Genomic DNA, 20,875 nt, shown 5'->3' on the forward strand with positions numbered 1-20,875 from the left:
TTATATATTTATATATATATTTATTATTATTGTTATTTATTATATATTTATTATATATATATATTTATTATTATTATTATTTATTATATATATATTATTTATTTATATATGTTTTAGGTGGAATCGTCGCTTTTTTCGATTAGCTTTGCTTCGAAGCTTGACTCTTCGTATTATGCGATCAGGTAAAGGTCAATAGATGCTGTCGCTGATCCGGTTAACACACTCCGTTGAATGCCAATGATCTGTAAATTAAGCAAGCAACAACTTTGTTGATATTTATTCAACAGTATCGAAGTTGCGGTAAGAGGAACGTTCGATTTCTACCAAGGGTCACTTATGTCATGGCGTAGTATTTTATTGAAATATACTTTCAGTATAAAACAGTAAAGAACGAGATAGTGAAATCAATTTAGTTTCCATCAGCAGGAAGGAGAAATGATCTCGTATACAGAAAATTATAAGAATAAAATAAATACGTTTGTATGAAGAACATTAAAAAGAAACAAACATGGTAAATGCATTTTCATTAAATTGCTATCTAAAAAGAACTTCAATATAAAATATTAAGTTGCTGCATATGAAATATCTTTTATTTGAAGTTTTCATTTAACGAACTAATATTACCCATTAAATTTTATCCTATTGTCCGTTAACAATATATTACGGAAGAGTAAATTTGTTATATACCACGTATATTCAATGTTAAAAACATTTATGGAAATAAAATCTCATTATTAAAATAACCAGAATAGTCGGTTAATTTTCCTGTATGAGCAGGAGTATCGTGGCGGCTGCTAGAAACGTTCTTTAATTTATACAAGCAATTTTTTGATGCACAATTTATTAAACAGCTAAAATAATTTCATTCGAAGAATTTGTTAATTCTCATAAATCTGGAATAACGAAACTAGTTATACGTATATATATGTATGTTTATGTATATATGTATATATGTGTACACACACACACGAAACGAACACGTGTTTGGGCGTTTTTCGAAATTGAACCCCTAGAAACTGTTTAAAAAGAGTTTAAAAAAATAAATATAAATTCAAATACTGTTATATTATAAAGTAAATTTAATAAGATCCAAACTCATGTTCGTGAATCACTGTACATGTCAACTATTGTCAAAGCTAACCCTAACAAATGCAACCACATCACATTCACATTGAGAAAACAGATAACACCAAACATCTTCCTGAACGGCACGCAAATAACACAAACAAGGCAAGTCAAACACCTTGGACTTCACATAGATACACACTTCACATGGGGAGCACGAGGCGGGTATGGGTTCTCAGTGCGTAGCATCATGCCCTGAGAAACCCCGATGTATCTGATGTTCACCTATAGTCGGGTGGCGGCTGGTCGGCGCTGTGGCGCCCGTCAGATCGCTGATCCGGTGCGGAGAACTTCGGAGAAGTTGGTGGGCCCATATCTGTCAAGACCACTCACCTCACCTTCACGTGGGGCTCCCCGTCACCCTGCATCGGTCCCGACCGGGGTAGGGTGCGAAAGAGTGAGTGGCACCAAGACGAGAAGGCACCAACACACGATAAAACATACCCTTGACGATGAAGATAATGATGATACGTCGGAAAATATAAATAATGAAGTTTACGGTGCAGGGGCGGGATACCCCAGTACCGGCGCAGACGTGGGTGGACAAGCGGGCCCCGCTGTGTCGTTAGCTTGTGACCGTGGCCGGATGGGGGTGGACCACCAGGCCCCCATTCATGTTATCACGACTGGTGAGGAGGAAGAAGGAGACATTGAAATGGAAGAGGCTCCGATAGAGTAAGCTACATCAAAATTGATAAATGACAAATTGATAAATGATAAATTGATAAATGACTACGAACTATTGTCTTTTTACAGAATACAGACTCTGTAAGCTAAGCATCAACAAAAGGAAGTAGCGCCTATTAGCAGACATGTTGCACAGTCTCGACCACCAGTGGGATCTTGGTTGTTCTTGTTCTCCTCCACTCTCAAGGGCAACAACCATCTCGGTCGCTCGCCTCACCGTCGAACTATTATGGCTTGAACTCGATACGAATATCTCCTGCGAGTTCGACAAATCACTAATATCATCTCGACACGTAAACGTAAGAATCATCATCTTCCACGTCTCTTAAATCCTTCATTGGAAACATCATATTGCCTCTTCCTTGAAGTTTCTTTACTATGTAACGTTCTATATTACTATTGTTAGTTTTATTTTATATATTTATATATATATTTATTATTATTGTTATTTATTATATATTTATTATATATATATATTTATTATTATTATTATTTATTATATATATATATATTATTTATTTATATATGTTTTAGGTGGAATCGTCGCTTTTTTCGATTAGCTTTGCTTCGAAGCTTGACTCTTCGTATTATGCGATCAGGTAAAGGTCAATAGATGCTGTCGCTGATCCGGTTAACACACTCCGTTGAATGCCAATGATCTGTAAATTAAGCAAGCAACAACTTTGTTGATATTTATTCAACAGTATCGAAGTTGCGGTAAGAGGAACGTTCGATTTCTACCAAGGGTCACTTATGTCATGGCGTAGTATTTTATTGAAATATACTTTCAGTATAAAACAGTAAAGAACGAGATAGTGAAATCAATTTAGTTTCCATCAGCAGGAAGGAGAAATGATCTCGTATACAGAAAATTATAAGAATAAAATAAATACGTTTGTATGAAGAACATTAAAAAGAAACAAACATGGTAAATGCATTTTCATTAAATTGCTATCTAAAAAGAACTTCAATATAAAATATTAAGTTGCTGCATATGAAATATCTTTTATTTGAAGTTTTCATTTAACGAACTAATATTACCCATTAAATTTTATCCTATTGTCCGTTAACAATATATTACGGAAGAGTAAATTTGTTATATACCACGTATATTCAATGTTAAAAACATTTATGGAAATAAAATCTCATTATTAAAATAACCAGAATATTCGGTTAATTTTCCTGTATGAGCAGGAGTATCGTGGCGGCTGCTAGAAACGTTCTTTAATTTATACAAGCAATTTTTTGATGCACAATTTATTAAACAGCTAAAATAATTTCATTCGAAGAATTTGTTAATTCTCATAAATCTGGAATAACGCAACTAGTTATACGTATATATATGTATGTTTATGTATATATGTATATATGTGTACACACACACACGAAACGAACACGTGTTTGGGCGTTTTTCGAAATTGAACCCCTAGAAACTGTTTAAAAAGAGTTTAAAAAAATAAATATAAATTCAAATACTGTTATATTATAAAGTAAATTTAATAAGATCCAAACTCATGTTCGTGAATCACTGTACATGTCAACTATTGTCAAAGCTAACCCTAACAAATGCAACCACATCACATTCACATTGAGAAAACAGATAACACCAAACATCTTCCTGAACGGCACGCAAATAACACAAACAAGGCAAGTCAAACACCTTGGACTTCACATAGATACACACTTCACATGGGGAGCACGAGGCGGGTATGGGTTCTCAGTGCGTAGCATCATGCCCTGAGAAACCCCGATGTATCTGATGTTCACCTATAGTCGGGTGGCGGCTGGTCGGCGCTGTGGCGCCCGTCAGATCGCTGATCCGGTGCGGAGAACTTCGGAGAAGTTGGTGGGCTCATATCTGTCAAGACCACTCACCTCACCTTCACGTGGGGCTCCCCGTCACCCTGCATCGGTCCCGACCGGGGTAGGGTGCGAAAGAGTGAGTGGCACCAAGACGAGAAGGCACCAACACACGATAAAACATACCCTTGACGATGAAGATAATGATGATACGTCGGAAAATATAAATAATGAAGTTTACGGTGCAGGGGCGGGATACCCCAGTACCGGCGCAGACGTGGGTGGACAAGCGGGCCCCGCTGTGTCGTTAGCTTGTGACCGTGGCCGGATGGGGGTGGACCACCAGGCCCCCATTCATGTTATCACGACTGGTGAGGAGGAAGAAGGAGACATTGAAATGGAAGAGGCTCCGATAGAGTAAGCTACATCAAAATTGATAAATGACAAATTGATAAATGATAAATTGATAAATGACTACGAACTATTGTCTTTTTACAGAATACAGACTCTGTAAGCTAAGCATCAACAAAAGGAAGTAGCGCCTATTAGCAGACATGTTGCACAGTCTCGACCACCAGTGGGATCTTGGTTGTTCTTGTTCTCCTCCACTCTCAAGGGCAACAACCATCTCGGTCGCTCGCCTCACCGTCGAACTATTATGGCTTGAACTCGATACGAATATCTCCTGCGAGTTCGACAAATCACTAATATCATCTCGACACGTAAACGTAAGAATCATCATCTTCCACGTCTCTTAAATCCTTCATTGGAAACATCATATTGCCTCTTCCTTGAAGTTTCTTTACTATGTAACGTTCTATATTACTATTGTTAGTTTTATTTTATATATTTATATATATATTTATTATTATTGTTATTTATTATATATTTATTATATATATATATTTATTATTATTATTATTTATTATATATATATATTATTTATTTATATATGTTTTAGGTGGAATCGTCGCTTTTTTCGATTAGCTTTGCTTCGAAGCTTGACTCTTCGTATTATGCGATCAGGTAAAGGTCAATAGATGCTGTCGCTGATCCGGTTAACACACTCCGTTGAATGCCAATGATCTGTAAATTAAGCAAGCAACAACTTTGTTGATATTTATTCAACAGTATCGAAGTTGCGGTAAGAGGAACGTTCGATTTCTACCAAGGGTCACTTATGTCATGGCGTAGTATTTTATTGAAATATACTTTCAGTATAAAACAGTAAAGAACGAGATAGTGAAATCAATTTAGTTTCCATCAGCAGGAAGGAGAAATGATCTCGTATACAGAAAATTATAAGAATAAAATAAATACGTTTGTATGAAGAACATTAAAAAGAAACAAACATGGTAAATGCATTTTCATTAAATTGCTATCTAAAAAGAACTTCAATATAAAATATTAAGTTGCTGCATATGAAATATCTTTTATTTGAAGTTTTCATTTAACGAACTAATATTACCCATTAAATTTTATCCTATTGTCCGTTAACAATATATTACGGAAGAGTAAATTTGTTATATACCACGTATATTCAATGTTAAAAACATTTATGGAAATAAAATCTCATTATTAAAATAACCAGAATATTCGGTTAATTTTCCTGTATGAGCAGGAGTATCGTGGCGGCTGCTAGAAACGTTCTTTAATTTATACAAGCAATTTTTTGATGCACAATTTATTAAACAGCTAAAATAATTTCATTCGAAGAATTTGTTAATTCTCATAAATCTGGAATAACGAAACTAGTTATACGTATATATATGTATGTTTATGTATATATGTATATATGTGTACACACACACACGAAACGAACACGTGTTTGGGCGTATTTCGAAATTGACCCCCTAGAAACTGTTTAAAAAGAGTTTAAAAAAATAAATATAAATTCAAATACTGTTATATTATAAATTTAATAAGATCCAAACTCATGTTCGTGAATCACTGTACATGTCAACTATTGTCAAAGCTAACCCTAACAAATGCAACCACATCACATTCACATTGAGAAAACAGATAACACCAAACATCTTCCTGAACGGCACGCAAATAACACAAACAAGGCAAGTCAAACACCTTGGACTTCACATAGATACACACTTCACATGGGGAGCACGAGGCGGGTATGGGTTCTCAGTGCGTAGCATCATGCCCTGAGAAACCCCGATGTATCTGATGTTCACCTATAGTCGGGTGGCGGCTGGTCGGCGCTGTGGCGCCCGTCAGATCGCTGATCCGGTGCGGAGAACTTCGGAGAAGTTGGTGGGCTCATATCTGTCAAGACCACTCACCTCACCTTCACGTGGGGCTCCCCGTCACCCTGCATCGGTCCCGACCGGGGTAGGGTGCGAAAGAGTGAGTGGCACCAAGACGAGAAGGCACCAACACACGATAAAACATACCCTTGACGATGAAGATAATGATGATACGTCGGAAAATATAAATAATGAAGTTTACGGTGCAGGGGCGGGATACCCCAGTACCGGCGCAGACGTGGGTGGACAAGCGGGCCCCGCTGTGTCGTTAGCTTGTGACCGTGGCCGGATGGGGGTGGACCACCAGGCCCCCATTCATGTTATCACGACTGGTGAGGAGGAAGAAGGAGACATTGAAATGGAAGAGGCTCCGATAGAGTAAGCTACATCAAAATTGATAAATGACAAATTGATAAATGATAAATTGATAAATGACTACGAACTATTGTCTTTTTACAGAATACAGACTCTGTAAGCTAAGCATCAACAAAAGGAAGTAGCGCCTATTAGCAGACATGTTGCACAGTCTCGACCACCAGTGGGATCTTGGTTGTTCTTGTTCTCCTCCACTCTCAAGGGCAACAACCATCTCGGTCGCTCGCCTCACCGTCGAACTATTATGGCTTGAACTCGATACGAATATCTCCTGCGAGTTCGACAAATCACTAATATCATCTCGACACGTAAACGTAAGAATCATCATCTTCCACGTCTCTTAAATCCTTCATTGGAAACATCATATTGCCTCTTCCTTGAAGTTTCTTTACTATGTAACGTTCTATATTACTATTGTTAGTTTTATTTTATATATTTATATATATATTTATTATTATTGTTATTTATTATATATTTATTATATATATATATTTATTATTATTATTATTTATTATATATATATATTATTTATTTATATATGTTTTAGGTGGAATCGTCGCTTTTTTCGATTAGCTTTGCTTCGAAGCTTGACTCTTCGTATTATGCGATCAGGTAAAGGTCAATAGATGCTGTCGCTGATCCGGTTAACACACTCCGTTGAATGCCAATGATCTGTAAATTAAGCAAGCAACAACTTTGTTGATATTTATTCAACAGTATCGAAGTTGCGGTAAGAGGAACGTTCGATTTCTACCAAGGGTCACTTATGTCATGGCGTAGTATTTTATTGAAATATACTTTCAGTATAAAACAGTAAAGAACGAGATAGTGAAATCAATTTAGTTTCCATCAGCAGGAAGGAGAAATGATCTCGTATACAGAAAATTATAAGAATAAAATAAATACGTTTGTATGAAGAACATTAAAAAGAAACAAACATGGTAAATGCATTTTCATTAAATTGCTATCTAAAAAGAACTTCAATATAAAATATTAAGTTGCTGCATATGAAATATCTTTTATTTGAAGTTTTCATTTAACGAACTAATATTACCCATTAAATTTTATCCTATTGTCCGTTAACAATATATTACGGAAGAGTAAATTTGTTATATACCACGTATATTCAATGTTAAAAACATTTATGGAAATAAAATCTCATTATTAAAATAACCAGAATATTCGGTTAATTTTCCTGTATGAGCAGGAGTATCGTGGCGGCTGCTAGAAACGTTCTTTAATTTATACAAGCAATTTTTTGATGCACAATTTATTAAACAGCTAAAATAATTTCATTCGAAGAATTTGTTAATTCTCATAAATCTGGAATAACGAAACTAGTTATACGTATATATATGTATGTTTATGTATATATGTATATATGTGTACACACACACACGAAACGAACACGTGTTTGGGCGTTTTTCGAAATTGAACCCCTAGAAACTGTTTAAAAAGAGTTTAAAAAAATAAATATAAATTCAAATACTGTTATATTATAAAGTAAATTTAATAAGATCCAAACTCATGTTCGTGAATCACTGTACATGTCAACTATTGTCAAAGCTAACCCTAACAAATGCAACCACATCACATTCACATTGAGAAAACAGATAACACCAAACATCTTCCTGAACGGCACGCAAATAACACAAACAAGGCAAGTCAAACACCTTGGACTTCACATAGATACACACTTCACATGGGGAGCACGAGGCTGGTATGGGTTCTCAGTGCGTAGCATCATGCCCTGAGAAACCCCGATGTATCTGATGTTCACCTATAGTCGGGTGGCGGCTGGTCGGCGCTGTGGCGCCCGTCAGATCGCTGATCCGGTGCGGAGAACTTCGGAGAAGTTGGTGGGCTCATATCTGTCAAGACCACTCACCTCACCTTCACGTGGGGCTCCCCGTCACCCTGCATCGGTCCCGACCGGGGTAGGGTGCGAAAGAGTGAGTGGCACCAAGACGAGAAGGCACCAACACACGATAAAACATACCCTTGACGATGAAGATAATGATGATACGTCGGAAAATATAAATAATGAAGTTTACGGTGCAGGGGCGGGATACCCCAGTACCGGCGCAGACGTGGGTGGACAAGCGGGCCCCGCTGTGTCGTTAGCTTGTGACCGTGGCCGGATGGGGGTGGACCACCAGGCCCCCATTCATGTTATCACGACTGGTGAGGAGGAAGAAGGAGACATTGAAATGGAAGAGGCTCTGATAGAGTAAGCTACATCAAAATTGATAAATGACAAATTGATAAATGATAAATTGATAAATGACTACGAACTATTGTCTTTTTACAGAATACAGACTCTGTAAGCTAAGCATCAACAAAAGGAAGTAGCGCCTATTAGCAGACATGTTGCACAGTCTCGACCACCAGTGGGATCTTGGTTGTTCTTGTTCTCCTCCACTCTCAAGGGCAACAACCATCTCGGTCGCTCGCCTCACCGTCGAACTATTATGGCTTGAACTCGATACGAATATCTCCTGCGAGTTCGACAAATCACTAATATCATCTCGACACGTAAACGTAAGAATCATCATCTTCCACGTCTCTTAAATCCTTCATTGGAAACATCATATTGCCTCTTCCTTGAAGTTTCTTTACTATGTAACGTTCTATATTACTATTGTTAGTTTTATTTTATATATTTATATATATATTTATTATTATTGTTATTTATTATATATTTATTATATATATATTTATTATTATTATTATTTATTATATATATATATTATTTATTTATATATGTTTTAGGTGGAATCGTCGCTTTTTTCGATTAGCTTTGCTTCGAAGCTTGACTCTTCGTATTATGCGATCAGGTAAAGGTCAATAGATGCTGTCGCTGATCCGGTTAACACACTCCGTTGAATGCCAATGATCTGTAAATTAAGCAAGCAACAACTTTGTTGATATTTATTCAACAGTATCGAAGTTGCGGTAAGAGGAACGTTCGATTTCTACCAAGGGTCACTTATGTCATGGCGTAGTATTTTATTGAAATATACTTTCAGTATAAAACAGTAAAGAACGAGATAGTGAAATCAATTTAGTTTCCATCAGCAGGAAGGAGAAATGATCTCGTATACAGAAAATTATAAGAATAAAATAAATACGTTTGTATGAAGAACATTAAAAAGAAACAAACATGGTAAATGCATTTTCATTAAATTGCTATCTAAAAAGAACTTCAATATAAAATATTAAGTTGCTGCATATGAAATATCTTTTATTTGAAGTTTTCATTTAACGAACTAATATTACCCATTAAATTTTATCCTATTGTCCGTTAACAATATATTACGGAAGAGTAAATTTGTTATATACCACGTATATTCAATGTTAAAAACATTTATGGAAATAAAATCTCATTATTAAAATAACCAGAATATTCGGTTAATTTTCCTGTATGAGCAGGAGTATCGTGGCGGCTGCTAGAAACGTTCTTTAATTTATACAAGCAATTTTTTGATGCACAATTTATTAAACAGCTAAAATAATTTCATTCGAAGAATTTGTTAATTCTCATAAATCTGGAATAACGAAACTAGTTATACGTATATATATGTATGTTTATGTATATATGTATATATGTGTACACACACACACGAAACGAACACGTGTTTGGGCGTATTTCGAAATTGACCCCCTAGAAACTGTTTAAAAAGAGTTTAAAAAAATAAATATAAATTCAAATACTGTTATATTATAAATTTAATAAGATCCAAACTCATGTTCGTGAATCACTGTACATGTCAACTATTGTCAAAGCTAACCCTAACAAATGCAACCACATCACATTCACATTGAGAAAACAGATAACACCAAACATCTTCCTGAACGGCACGCAAATAACACAAACAAGGCAAGTCAAACACCTTGGACTTCACATAGATACACACTTCACATGGGGAGCACGAGGCGGGTATGGGTTCTCAGTGCGTAGCATCATGCCCTGAGAAACCCCGATGTATCTGATGTTCACCTATAGTCGGGTGGCGGCTGGTCGGCGCTGTGGCGCCCGTCAGATCGCTGATCCGGTGCGGAGAACTTCGGAGAAGTTGGTGGGCTCATATCTGTCAAGACCACTCACCTCACCTTCACGTGGGGCTCCCCGTCACCCTGCATCGGTCCCGACCGGGGTAGGGTGCGAAAGAGTGAGTGGCACCAAGACGAGAAGGCACCAACACACGATAAAACATACCCTTGACGATGAAGATAATGATGATACGTCGGAAAATATAAATAATGAAGTTTACGGTGCAGGGGCGGGATACCCCAGTACCGGCGCAGACGTGGGTGGACAAGCGGGCCCCGCTGTGTCGTTAGCTTGTGACCGTGGCCGGATGGGGGTGGACCACCAGGCCCCCATTCATGTTATTACGACTGGTGAGGAGGAAGAAGGAGACATTGAAATGGAAGAGGCTCCGATAGAGTAAGCTACATCAAAATTGATAAATGACAAATTGATAAATGATAAATTGATAAATGACTACGAACTATTGTCTTTTTACAGAATACAGACTCTGTAAGCTAAGCATCAACAAAAGGAAGTAGCGCCTATTAGCAGACATGTTGCACAGTCTCGACCACCAGTGGGATCTTGGTTGTTCTTGTTCTCCTCCACTCTCAAGGGCAACAACCATCTCGGTCGCTCGCCTCACCGTCGAACTATTATGGCTTGAACTCGATACGAATATCTCCTGCGAGTTCGACAAATCACTAATATCATCTCGACACGTAAACGTAAGAATCATCATCTTCCACGTCTCTTAAATCCTTCATTGGAAACATCATATTGCCTCTTCCTTGAAGTTTCTTTACTATGTAACGTTCTATATTACTATTGTTAGTTTTATTTTATATATTTATATATATATTTATTATTATTGTTATTTATTATATATTTATTATATATATATATTTATTATTATTATTATTTATTATATATATATTATTTATTTATATATGTTTTAGGTGGAATCGTCGCTTTTTTCGATTAGCTTTGCTTCGAAGCTTGACTCTTCGTATTATGCGATCAGGTAAAGGTCAATAGATGCTGTCGCTGATCCGGTTAACACACTCCGTTGAATGCCAATGATCTGTAAATTAAGCAAGCAACAACTTTGTTGATATTTATTCAACAGTATCGAAGTTGCGGTAAGAGGAACGTTCGATTTCTACCAAGGGTCACTTATGTCATGGCGTAGTATTTTATTGAAATATACTTTCAGTATAAAACAGTAAAGAACGAGATAGTGAAATCAATTTAGTTTCCATCAGCAGGAAGGAGAAATGATCTCGTATACAGAAAATTATAAGAATAAAATAAATACGTTTGTATGAAGAACATTAAAAAGAAACAAACATGGTAAATGCATTTTCATTAAATTGCTATCTAAAAAGAACTTCAATATAAAATATTAAGTTGCTGCATATGAAATATCTTTTATTTGAAGTTTTCATTTAACGAACTAATATTACCCATTAAATTTTATCCTATTGTCCGTTAACAATATATTACGGAAGAGTAAATTTGTTATATACCACGTATATTCAATGTTAAAAACATTTATGGAAATAAAATCTCATTATTAAAATAACCAGAATATTCGGTTAATTTTCCTGTATGAGCAGGAGTATCGTGGCGGCTGCTAGAAACGTTCTTTAATTTATACAAGCAATTTTTTGATGCACAATTTATTAAACAGCTAAAATAATTTCATTCGAAGAATTTGTTAATTCTCATAAATCTGGAATAACGCAACTAGTTATACGTATATATATGTATGTTTATGTATATATGTATATATGTGTACACACACACACGAAACGAACACGTGTTTGGGCGTTTTTCGAAATTGAACCCCTAGAAACTGTTTAAAAAGAGTTTAAAAAAATAAATATAAATTCAAATACTGTTATATTATAAAGTAAATTTAATAAGATCCAAACTCATGTTCGTGAATCACTGTACATGTCAACTATTGTCAAAGCTAACCCTAACAAATGCAACCACATCACATTCACATTGAGAAAACAGATAACACCAAACATCTTCCTGAACGGCACGCAAATAACACAAACAAGGCAAGTCAAATACCTTGGACTTCACATAGATACACACTTCACATGGGGAGCACGAGGCGGGTATGGGTTCTCAGTGCGTAGCATCATGCCCTGAGAAACCCCGATGTATCTGATGTTCACCTATAGTCGGGTGGCGGCTGGTCGGCGCTGTGGCGCCCGTCAGATCGCTGATCCGGTGCGGAGAACTTCGGAGAAGTTGGTGGGCTCATATCTGTCAAGACCACTCACCTCACCTTCACGTGGGGCTCCCCGTCACCCTGCATCGGTCCCGACCGGGGTAGGGTGCGAAAGAGTGAGTGGCACCAAGACGAGAAGGCACCAACACACGATAAAACATACCCTTGACGATGAAGATAATGATGATACGTCGGAAAATATAAATAATGAAGTTTACGGTGCAGGGGCGGGATACCCCAGTACCGGCGCAGACGTGGGTGGACAAGCGGGCCCCGCTGTGTCGTTAGCTTGTGACCGTGGCCGGATGGGGGTGGACCACCAGGCCCCCATTCATGTTATCACGACTGGTGAGGAGGAAGAAGGAGACATTGAAATGGAAGAGGCTCCGATAGAGTAAGCTACATCAAAATTGATAAATGACAAATTGATAAATGATAAATTGATAAATGACTACGAACTATTGTCTTTTTACAGAATACAGACTCTGTAAGCTAAGCATCAACAAAAGGAAGTAGCGCCTATTAGCAGACATGTTGCACAGTCTCGACCACCAGTGGGATCTTGGTTGTTCTTGTTCTCCTCCACTCTCAAGGGCAACAACCATCTCGGTCGCTCGCCTCACCGTCGAACTATTATGGCTTGAACTCGATACGAATATCTCCTGCGAGTTCGACAAATCACTAATATCATCTCGACACGTAAACGTAAGAATCATCATCTTCCACGTCTCTTAAATCCTTCATTGGAAACATCATATTGCCTCTTCCTTGAAGTTTCTTTACTATGTAACGTTCTATATTACTATTGTTAGTTTTATTTTATATATTTATATATATATTTATTATTATTGTTATTTATTATATATTTATTATATATATATTTATTATTATTATTATTTATTATATATATATATTATTTATTTATATATGTTTTAGGTGGAATCGTCGCTTTTTTCGATTAGCTTTGCTTCGAAGCTTGACTCTTCGTATTATGCGATCAGGTAAAGGTCAATAGATGCTGTCGCTGATCCGGTTAACACACTCCGTTGAATGCCAATGATCTGTAAATTAAGCAAGCAACAACTTTGTTGATATTTATTCAACAGTATCGAAGTTGCGGTAAGAGGAACGTTCGATTTCTACCAAGGGTCACTTATGTCATGGCGTAGTATTTTATTGAAATATACTTTCAGTATAAAACAGTAAAGAACGAGATAGTGAAATCAATTTAGTTTCCATCAGCAGGAAGGAGAAATGATCTCGTATACAGAAAATTATAAGAATAAAATAAATACGTTTGTATGAAGAACATTAAAAAGAAACAAACATGGTAAATGCATTTTCATTAAATTGCTATCTAAAAAGAACTTCAATATAAAATATTAAGTTGCTGCATATGAAATATCTTTTATTTGAAGTTTTCATTTAACGAACTAATATTACCCATTAAATTTTATCCTATTGTCCGTTAACAATATATTACGGAAGAGTAAATTTGTTATATACCACGTATATTCAATGTTAAAAACATTTATGGAAATAAAATCTCATTATTAAAATAACCAGAATATTCGGTTAATTTTCCTGTATGAGCAGGAGTATCGTGGCGGCTGCTAGAAACGTTCTTTAATTTATACAAGCAATTTTTTGATGCACAATTTATTAAACAGCTAAAATAATTTCATTCGAAGAATTTGTTAATTCTCATAAATCTGGAATAACGAAACTAGTTATATGTATATATATGTATGTTTATGTATATATGTATATATGTATATATGTGTACACACACACACGAAACGAACACGTGTTTGGGCGTTTTTCGAAATTGAACCCCTAGAAACTGTTTAAAAAGAGTTTAAAAAAATAAATATAAATTCAAATACTGTTATATTATAAAGTAAATTTAATAAGATCCAAACTCATGTTCGTGAATCACTGTACATGTCAACTATTGTCAAAGCTAACCCTAACAAATGCAACCACATCACATTCACATTGAGAAAACAGATAACACCAAACATCTTCCTGAACGGCACGCAAATAACACAAACAAGGCAAGTCAAACACCTTGGACTTCACATAGATACACACTTCACATGGGGAGCACGAGGCGGGTATGGGTTCTCAGTGCGTAGCATCATGCCCTGAGAAACCCCGATGTATCTGATGTTCACCTATAGTCGGGTGGCGGCTGGTCGGCGCTGTGGCGCCCGTCAGATCGCTGATCCGGTGCGGAGAACTTCGGAGAAGTTGGTGGGCTCATATCTGTCAAGACCACTCACCTCACCTTCACGTGGGGCTCCCCGTCACCCTGCATCGGTCCCGACCGGGGTAGGGTGCGAAAGAGTGAGTGGCACCAAGACGAGAAGGCACCAACACACGATAAAACATACCCTTGACGATGAAGATAATGATGATACGTCGGAAAATATAAATAATGAAGTTTACGGTGCAGGGGCGGGATACCCCAGTACCGGCGCAGACGTGGGTGGACAAGCGGGCCCCGCTGTGTCGTTAGCTTGTGACCGTGGCCGGATGGGGGTGGACCACCAGGCCCCCATTCATGTTATCACGACTGGTGAGGAGGAAGAAGGAGACATTGAAATGGAAGAGGCTCCGATAGAGTAAGCTACATCAAAATTGATAAATGACAAATTGATAAATGATAAATTGATAAATGACTACGAACTATTGTCTTTTTACAGAATACAGACTCTGTAAGCTAAGCATCAACAAAAGGAAGTAGCGCCTATTAGCAGACATGTTGCACAGTCTCGACCACCAGTGGGATCTTGGTTGTTCTTGTTCTCCTCCACTCTCAAGGGCAACAACCATCTCGGTCGCTCGCCTCACCGTCGAACTATTATGGCTTGAACTCGATACGAATATCTCCTGCGAGTTCGACAAATCACTAATATCATCTCGACACGTAAACGTAAGAATCATCATCTTCCACGTCTCTTAAATCCTTCATTGGAAACATCATATTGCCTCTTCCTTGAAGTTTCTTTACTATGTAACGTTCTATATTACTATTGTTAGTTTTATTTTATATATTTATATATATATTTATTATTATTGTTATTTATTATATATTTATTATATATATATATTTATTATTATTATTATTTATTATATATATATATTATTTATTTATATATGTTTTAGGTGGAATCGTCGCTTTTTTCGATTAGCTTTGCTTCGAAGCTTGACTCTTCGTATTATGCGATCAGGTAAAGGTCAATAGATGCTGTCGCTGATCCGGTTAACACACTCCGTTGAATGCCAATGATCTGTAAATTAAGCAAGCAACAACTTTGTTGATATTTATTCAACAGTATCGAAGTTGCGGTAAGAGGAACGTTCGATTTCTACCAAGGGTCACTTATGTCATGGCGTAGTATTTTATTGAAATATACTTTCAGTATAAAACAGTAAAGAACGAGATAGTGAAATCAATTTAGTTTCCATCAGCAGGAAGGAGAAATGATCTCGTATACAGAAAATTATAAGAATAAAATAAATACGTTTGTATGAAGAACATTAAAAAGAAACAAACATGGTAAATGCATTTTCATTAAATTGCTATCTAAAAAGAACTTCAATATAAAATATTAAGTTGCTGCATATGAAATATCTTTTATTTGAAGTTTTCATTTAACGAACTAATATTACCCATTAAATTTTATCCTATTGTCCGTTAACAATATATTACGGAAGAGTAAATTTGTTATATACCACGTATATTCAATGTTAAAAACATTTATGGAAATAAAATCTCATTATTAAAATAACCAGAATATTCGGTTAATTTTCCTGTATGAGCAGGAGTATCGTGGCGGCTGCTAGAAACGTTCTTTAATTTATACAAGCAATTTTTTGATGCACAATTTATTAAACAGCTAAAATAATTTCATTCGAAGAATTTGTTAATTCTCATAAATCTGGAATAACGAAACTAGTTATACGTATATATATGTATGTTTATGTATATATGTATATATGTGTACACACACACACGAAACGAACACGTGTTTGGGCGTTTTTCGAAATTGAACCCCTAGAAACTGTTTAAAAAGAGTTTAAAAAAATAAATATAAATTCAAATACTGTTATATTATAAAGTAAATTTAATAAGATCCAAACTCATGTTCGTGAATCACTGTACATGTCAACTATTGTCAAAGCTAACCCTAACAAATGCAACCACATCATATTCACATTGAGAAAACAGATAACACCAAACATCTTCCTGAACGGCACGCAAATAACACAAACAAGGCAAGTCAAACACCTTGGACTTCACATAGATACACACTTCACATGGGGAGCACGAGGCGGGTATGGGTTCTCAGTGCGTAGCATCATGCCCTGAGAAACCCCGATGTATCTGATGTTCACCTATAGTCGGGTGGCGGCTGGTCGGCGCTGTGGCGCCCGTCAGATCGCTGATCCGGTGCGGAGAACTTCGGAGAAGTTGGTGGGCTCATATCTGTCAAGACCACTCACCTCACCTTCACGTGGGGCTCCCCGTCACCCTGCATCGGTCCCGACCGGGGTAGGGTGCGAAAGAGTGAGTGGCACCAAGACGAGAAGGCACCAACACACGATAAAACATACCCTTGACGATGAAGATAATGATGATACGTCGGAAAATATAAATAATGAAGTTTACGGTGCAGGGGCGGGATACCCCAGTACCGGCGCAGACGTGGGTGGACAAGCGGGCCCCGCTGTGTCGTTAGCTTGTGACCGTGGCCGGATGGGGGTGGACCACCAGGCCCCCATTCATGTTATCACGACTGGTGAGGAGGAAGAAGGAGACATTGAAATGGAAGAGGCTCCGATAGAGTAAGCTACATCAAAATTGATAAATGACAAATTGATAAATGATAAATTGATAAATGACTACGAACTATTGTCTTTTTACAGAATACAGACTCTGTAAGCTAAGCATCAACAAAAGGAAGTAGCGCCTATTAGCAGACATGTTGCACAGTCTCGACCACCAGTGGGATCTTGGTTGTTCTTGTTCTCCTCCACTCTCAAGGGCAACAACCATCTCGGTCGCTCGCCTCACCGTCGAACTATTATGGCTTGAACTCGATACGAATATCTCCTGCGAGTTCGACAAATCACTAATATCATCTCGACACGTAAACGTAAGAATCATCATCTTCCACGTCTCTTAAATCCTTCATTGGAAACATCATATTGCCTCTTCCTTGAAGTTTCTTTACTATGTAACGTTCTATATTACTATTGTTAGTTTTATTTTATATATTTATATATATATTTATTATTATTGTTATTTATTATATATTTATTATATATATATATTTATTATTATTATTATTTATTATATATATATATTATTTATTTATATATGTTTTAGGTGGAATCGTCGCTTTTTTCGATTAGCTTTGCTTCGAAGCTTGACTCTTCGTATTATGCGATCAGGTAAAGGTCAATAGATGCTGTCGCTGATCCGGTTAACACACTCCGTTGAATGCCAATGATCTGTAAATTAAGCAAGCAACAACTTTGTTGATATTTATTCAACAGTATCGAAGTTGCGGTAAGAGGAACGTTCGATTTCTACCAAGGGTCACTTATGTCATGGCGTAGTATTTTATTGAAATATACTTTCAGTATAAAACAGTAAAGAACGAGATAGTGAAATCAATTTAGTTTCCATCAGCAGGAAGGAGAAATGATCTCGTATACAGAAAATTATAAGAATAAAATAAATACGTTTGTATGAAGAACATTAAAAAGAAACAAACATGGTAAATGCATTTTCATTAAATTGCTATCTAAAAAGAACTTCAATATAAAATATTAAGTTGCTGCATATGAAATATCTTTTATTTGAAGTTTTCATTTAACGAACTAATATTACCCATTAAATTTTATCCTATTGTCCGTTAACAATATATTACGGAAGAGTAAATTTGTTATATACCACGTATATTCAATGTTAAAAACATTTATGGAAATAAAATCTCATTATTAAAATAACCAGAATATTCGGTTAATTTTCCTGTATGAGCAGGAGTATCGTGGCGGCTGCTAGAAACGTTCTTTAATTTATACAAGCAATTTTTTGATGCACAATTTATTAAACAGCTAAAATAATTTCATTCGAAGAATTTGTTAATTCTCATAAATCTGGAATAACGAAACTAGTTATACGTATATATATGTATGTTTATGTATATATGTATATATGTGTACACACACACACGAAACGAACACGTGTTTGGGCGTTTTTCGAAATTGAACCCCTAGAAACTGTTTAAAAAGAGTTTAAAAAAATAAATATAAATTCAAATACTGTTATATTATAAAGTAAATTTAATAAGATCCAAACTCATGTTCGTGAATCACTGTACATGTCAACTATTGTCAAAGCTAACCCTAACAAATGCAACCACATCACATTCACATTGAGAAAACAGATAACACCAAACATCTTCCTGAACGGCACGCAAATAACACAAACAAGGCAAGTCAAACACCTTGGACTTCACATAGATACACACTTCACATGGGGAGCACGAGGCGGGTATGGGTTCTCAGTGCGTAGCATCATGCCCTGAGAAACCCCGATGTATCTGATGTTCACCTATAGTCGGGTGGCGGCTGGTCGGCGCTGTGGCGCCCGTCAGATCGCTGATCCGGTGCGGAGAACTTCGGAGAAGTTGGTGGGCTCATATCTGTCAAGACCACTCACCTCACCTTCACGTGGGGCTCCCCGTCACCCTGCATCGGTCCCGACCGGGGTAGGGTGCGAAAGAGTGAGTGGCACCAAGACGAGAAGGCACCAACACACGATAAAACATACCCTTGACGATGAAGATAATGATGATACGTCGGAAAATATAAATAATGAAGTTTACGGTGCAGGGGCGGGATACCCCAGTACCGGCGCAGACGTGGGTGGACAAGCGGGCCCCGCTGTGTCGTTAGCTTGTGACCGTGGCCGGATGGGGGTGGACCACCAGGCCCCCATTCATGTTATCACGACTGGTGAGGAGGAAGAAGGAGACATTGAAATGGAAGAGGCTCCGATAGAGTAAGCTACATCAAAATTGATAAATGACAAATTGATAAATGATAAATTGATAAATGACTACGAACTATTGTCTTTTTACAGAATACAGACTCTGTAAGCTAAGCATCAACAAAAGGAAGTAGCGCCTATTAGCAGACATGTTGCACAGTCTCGACCACCAGTGGGATCTTGGTTGTTCTTGTTCTCCTCCACTCTCAAGGGCAACAACCATCTCGGTCGCTCGCCTCACCGTCGAACTATTATGGCTTGAACTCGATACGAATATCTCCTGCGAGTTCGACAAATCACTAATATCATCTCGACACGTAAACGTAAGAATCATCATCTTCCACGTCTCTTAAATCCTTCATTGGAAACATCATATTGCCTCTTCCTTGAAGTTTCTTTACTATGCAACGTTCTATATTACTATTGTTAGTTTTATTTTATATATTTATATATATATTTATTATTATTGTTATTTATTATATATTTATTATATATATATATTTATTATTATTATTATTTATTATATATATATATATTATTTATTTATATATGTTTTAGGTGGAATCGTCGCTTTTTTCGATTAGCTTTGCTTCGAAGCTTGACTCTTCGTATTATGCGATCAGGTAAAGGTCAATAGATGCTGTCGCTGATCCGGTTAACACACTCCGTTGAATGCCAATGATCTGTAAATTAAGCAAGCAACAACTTTGTTGATATTTATTCAACAGTATCGAAGTTGCGGTAAGAGGAACGTTCGATTTCTACCAAGGGTCACTTATGTCATGGCGTAGTATTTTATTGAAATATACTTTCAGTATAAAACAGTAAAGAACGAGATAGTGAAATCAATTTAGTTTCCATCAGCAGGAAGGAGAAATGATCTCGTATACAGAAAATTATAAGAATAAAATAAATACGTTTGTATGAAGAACATTAAAAAGAAACAAACATGGTAAATGCATTTTCATTAAATTGCTATCTAAAAAGAACTTCAATATAAAATATTAAGTTGCTGCATATGAAATATCTTTTATTTGAAGTTTTCATTTAACGAACTAATATTACCCATTAAATTTTATCCTATTGTCCGTTAACAATATATTACGGAAGAGTAAATTTGTTATATACCACGTATATTCAATGTTAAAAACATTTATGGAAATAAAATCTCATTATTAAAATAACCAGAATATTCGGTTAATTTTCCTGTATGAGCAGGAGTATCGTGGCGGCTGCTAGAAACGTTCTTTAATTTATACAAGCAATTTTTTGATGCA

General features: G+C 36.5%; 7 protein-coding genes across 7 annotated transcripts; all 7 read left to right on the top strand.

Moving 5' to 3' along the window:
• The first annotated feature begins 1,287 nt into the window (after positions 1–1,287).
• LOC132911419 (uncharacterized) lies at positions 1,288–2,146 on the top strand. The gene is made up of 2 exons (XM_060968034.1): positions 1,288–1,800; positions 1,882–2,146. The coding sequence occupies exons 1-2, from the start codon at positions 1,334–1,336 to the stop codon at positions 1,895–1,897; spliced, it is 483 nt and encodes a 160-aa protein (XP_060824017.1). The 5' UTR covers positions 1,288–1,333; the 3' UTR covers positions 1,898–2,146.
• A 1,371-nt stretch (positions 2,147–3,517) lies between these two features.
• On the top strand, positions 3,518–4,375 carry LOC132911427 (uncharacterized). Its single transcript, XM_060968040.1, has 2 exons — positions 3,518–4,029; positions 4,111–4,375. The coding sequence occupies exons 1-2, from the start codon at positions 3,563–3,565 to the stop codon at positions 4,124–4,126; spliced, it is 483 nt and encodes a 160-aa protein (XP_060824023.1). The 5' UTR covers positions 3,518–3,562; the 3' UTR covers positions 4,127–4,375.
• A 1,364-nt stretch (positions 4,376–5,739) lies between these two features.
• Positions 5,740–6,597, top strand: LOC132911429 (uncharacterized). Its single transcript, XM_060968041.1, has 2 exons — positions 5,740–6,251; positions 6,333–6,597. Exons 1-2 carry the CDS (start codon positions 5,785–5,787, stop codon positions 6,346–6,348), a joined length of 483 nt encoding a protein of 160 aa, XP_060824024.1. The 5' UTR covers positions 5,740–5,784; the 3' UTR covers positions 6,349–6,597.
• Positions 6,598–12,307: 5,710 nt separating this feature from the next.
• On the top strand, positions 12,308–13,269 carry LOC132911422 (uncharacterized). The gene is made up of 2 exons (XM_060968036.1): positions 12,308–12,923; positions 13,005–13,269. The coding sequence occupies exons 1-2, from the start codon at positions 12,457–12,459 to the stop codon at positions 13,018–13,020; spliced, it is 483 nt and encodes a 160-aa protein (XP_060824019.1). The 5' UTR covers positions 12,308–12,456; the 3' UTR covers positions 13,021–13,269.
• A 1,375-nt stretch (positions 13,270–14,644) lies between these two features.
• Positions 14,645–15,502, top strand: LOC132911425 (uncharacterized). Its single transcript, XM_060968038.1, has 2 exons — positions 14,645–15,156; positions 15,238–15,502. The coding sequence occupies exons 1-2, from the start codon at positions 14,690–14,692 to the stop codon at positions 15,251–15,253; spliced, it is 483 nt and encodes a 160-aa protein (XP_060824021.1). The 5' UTR covers positions 14,645–14,689; the 3' UTR covers positions 15,254–15,502.
• A 1,369-nt stretch (positions 15,503–16,871) lies between these two features.
• Positions 16,872–17,729, top strand: LOC132911426 (uncharacterized). The gene is made up of 2 exons (XM_060968039.1): positions 16,872–17,383; positions 17,465–17,729. The coding sequence occupies exons 1-2, from the start codon at positions 16,917–16,919 to the stop codon at positions 17,478–17,480; spliced, it is 483 nt and encodes a 160-aa protein (XP_060824022.1). The 5' UTR covers positions 16,872–16,916; the 3' UTR covers positions 17,481–17,729.
• A 1,369-nt stretch (positions 17,730–19,098) lies between these two features.
• On the top strand, positions 19,099–20,073 carry LOC132911417 (uncharacterized). The gene is made up of 2 exons (XM_060968031.1): positions 19,099–19,610; positions 19,692–20,073. The coding sequence occupies exons 1-2, from the start codon at positions 19,144–19,146 to the stop codon at positions 19,705–19,707; spliced, it is 483 nt and encodes a 160-aa protein (XP_060824014.1). The 5' UTR covers positions 19,099–19,143; the 3' UTR covers positions 19,708–20,073.
• Positions 20,074–20,875: the final 802 nt, after the last annotated feature.

The sequence above is a fragment of the Bombus pascuorum genome, chromosome 10 (assembly GCF_905332965.1).
Source record: "Bombus pascuorum chromosome 10, iyBomPasc1.1, whole genome shotgun sequence".
Classification (NCBI taxonomy): domain Eukaryota; kingdom Metazoa; phylum Arthropoda; class Insecta; order Hymenoptera; family Apidae; genus Bombus; species Bombus pascuorum.

Coding starts and splice junctions, on each gene's coding strand:
- LOC132911419 (XM_060968034.1), top strand. CDS start 1,334: ATGTATCTGATGTTCACCTATAGTCGGGTGGCGGCTGGTCGGCGCTGT.
- LOC132911427 (XM_060968040.1), top strand. CDS start 3,563: ATGTATCTGATGTTCACCTATAGTCGGGTGGCGGCTGGTCGGCGCTGT.
- LOC132911429 (XM_060968041.1), top strand. CDS start 5,785: ATGTATCTGATGTTCACCTATAGTCGGGTGGCGGCTGGTCGGCGCTGT.
- LOC132911422 (XM_060968036.1), top strand. CDS start 12,457: ATGTATCTGATGTTCACCTATAGTCGGGTGGCGGCTGGTCGGCGCTGT.
- LOC132911425 (XM_060968038.1), top strand. CDS start 14,690: ATGTATCTGATGTTCACCTATAGTCGGGTGGCGGCTGGTCGGCGCTGT.
- LOC132911426 (XM_060968039.1), top strand. CDS start 16,917: ATGTATCTGATGTTCACCTATAGTCGGGTGGCGGCTGGTCGGCGCTGT.
- LOC132911417 (XM_060968031.1), top strand. CDS start 19,144: ATGTATCTGATGTTCACCTATAGTCGGGTGGCGGCTGGTCGGCGCTGT.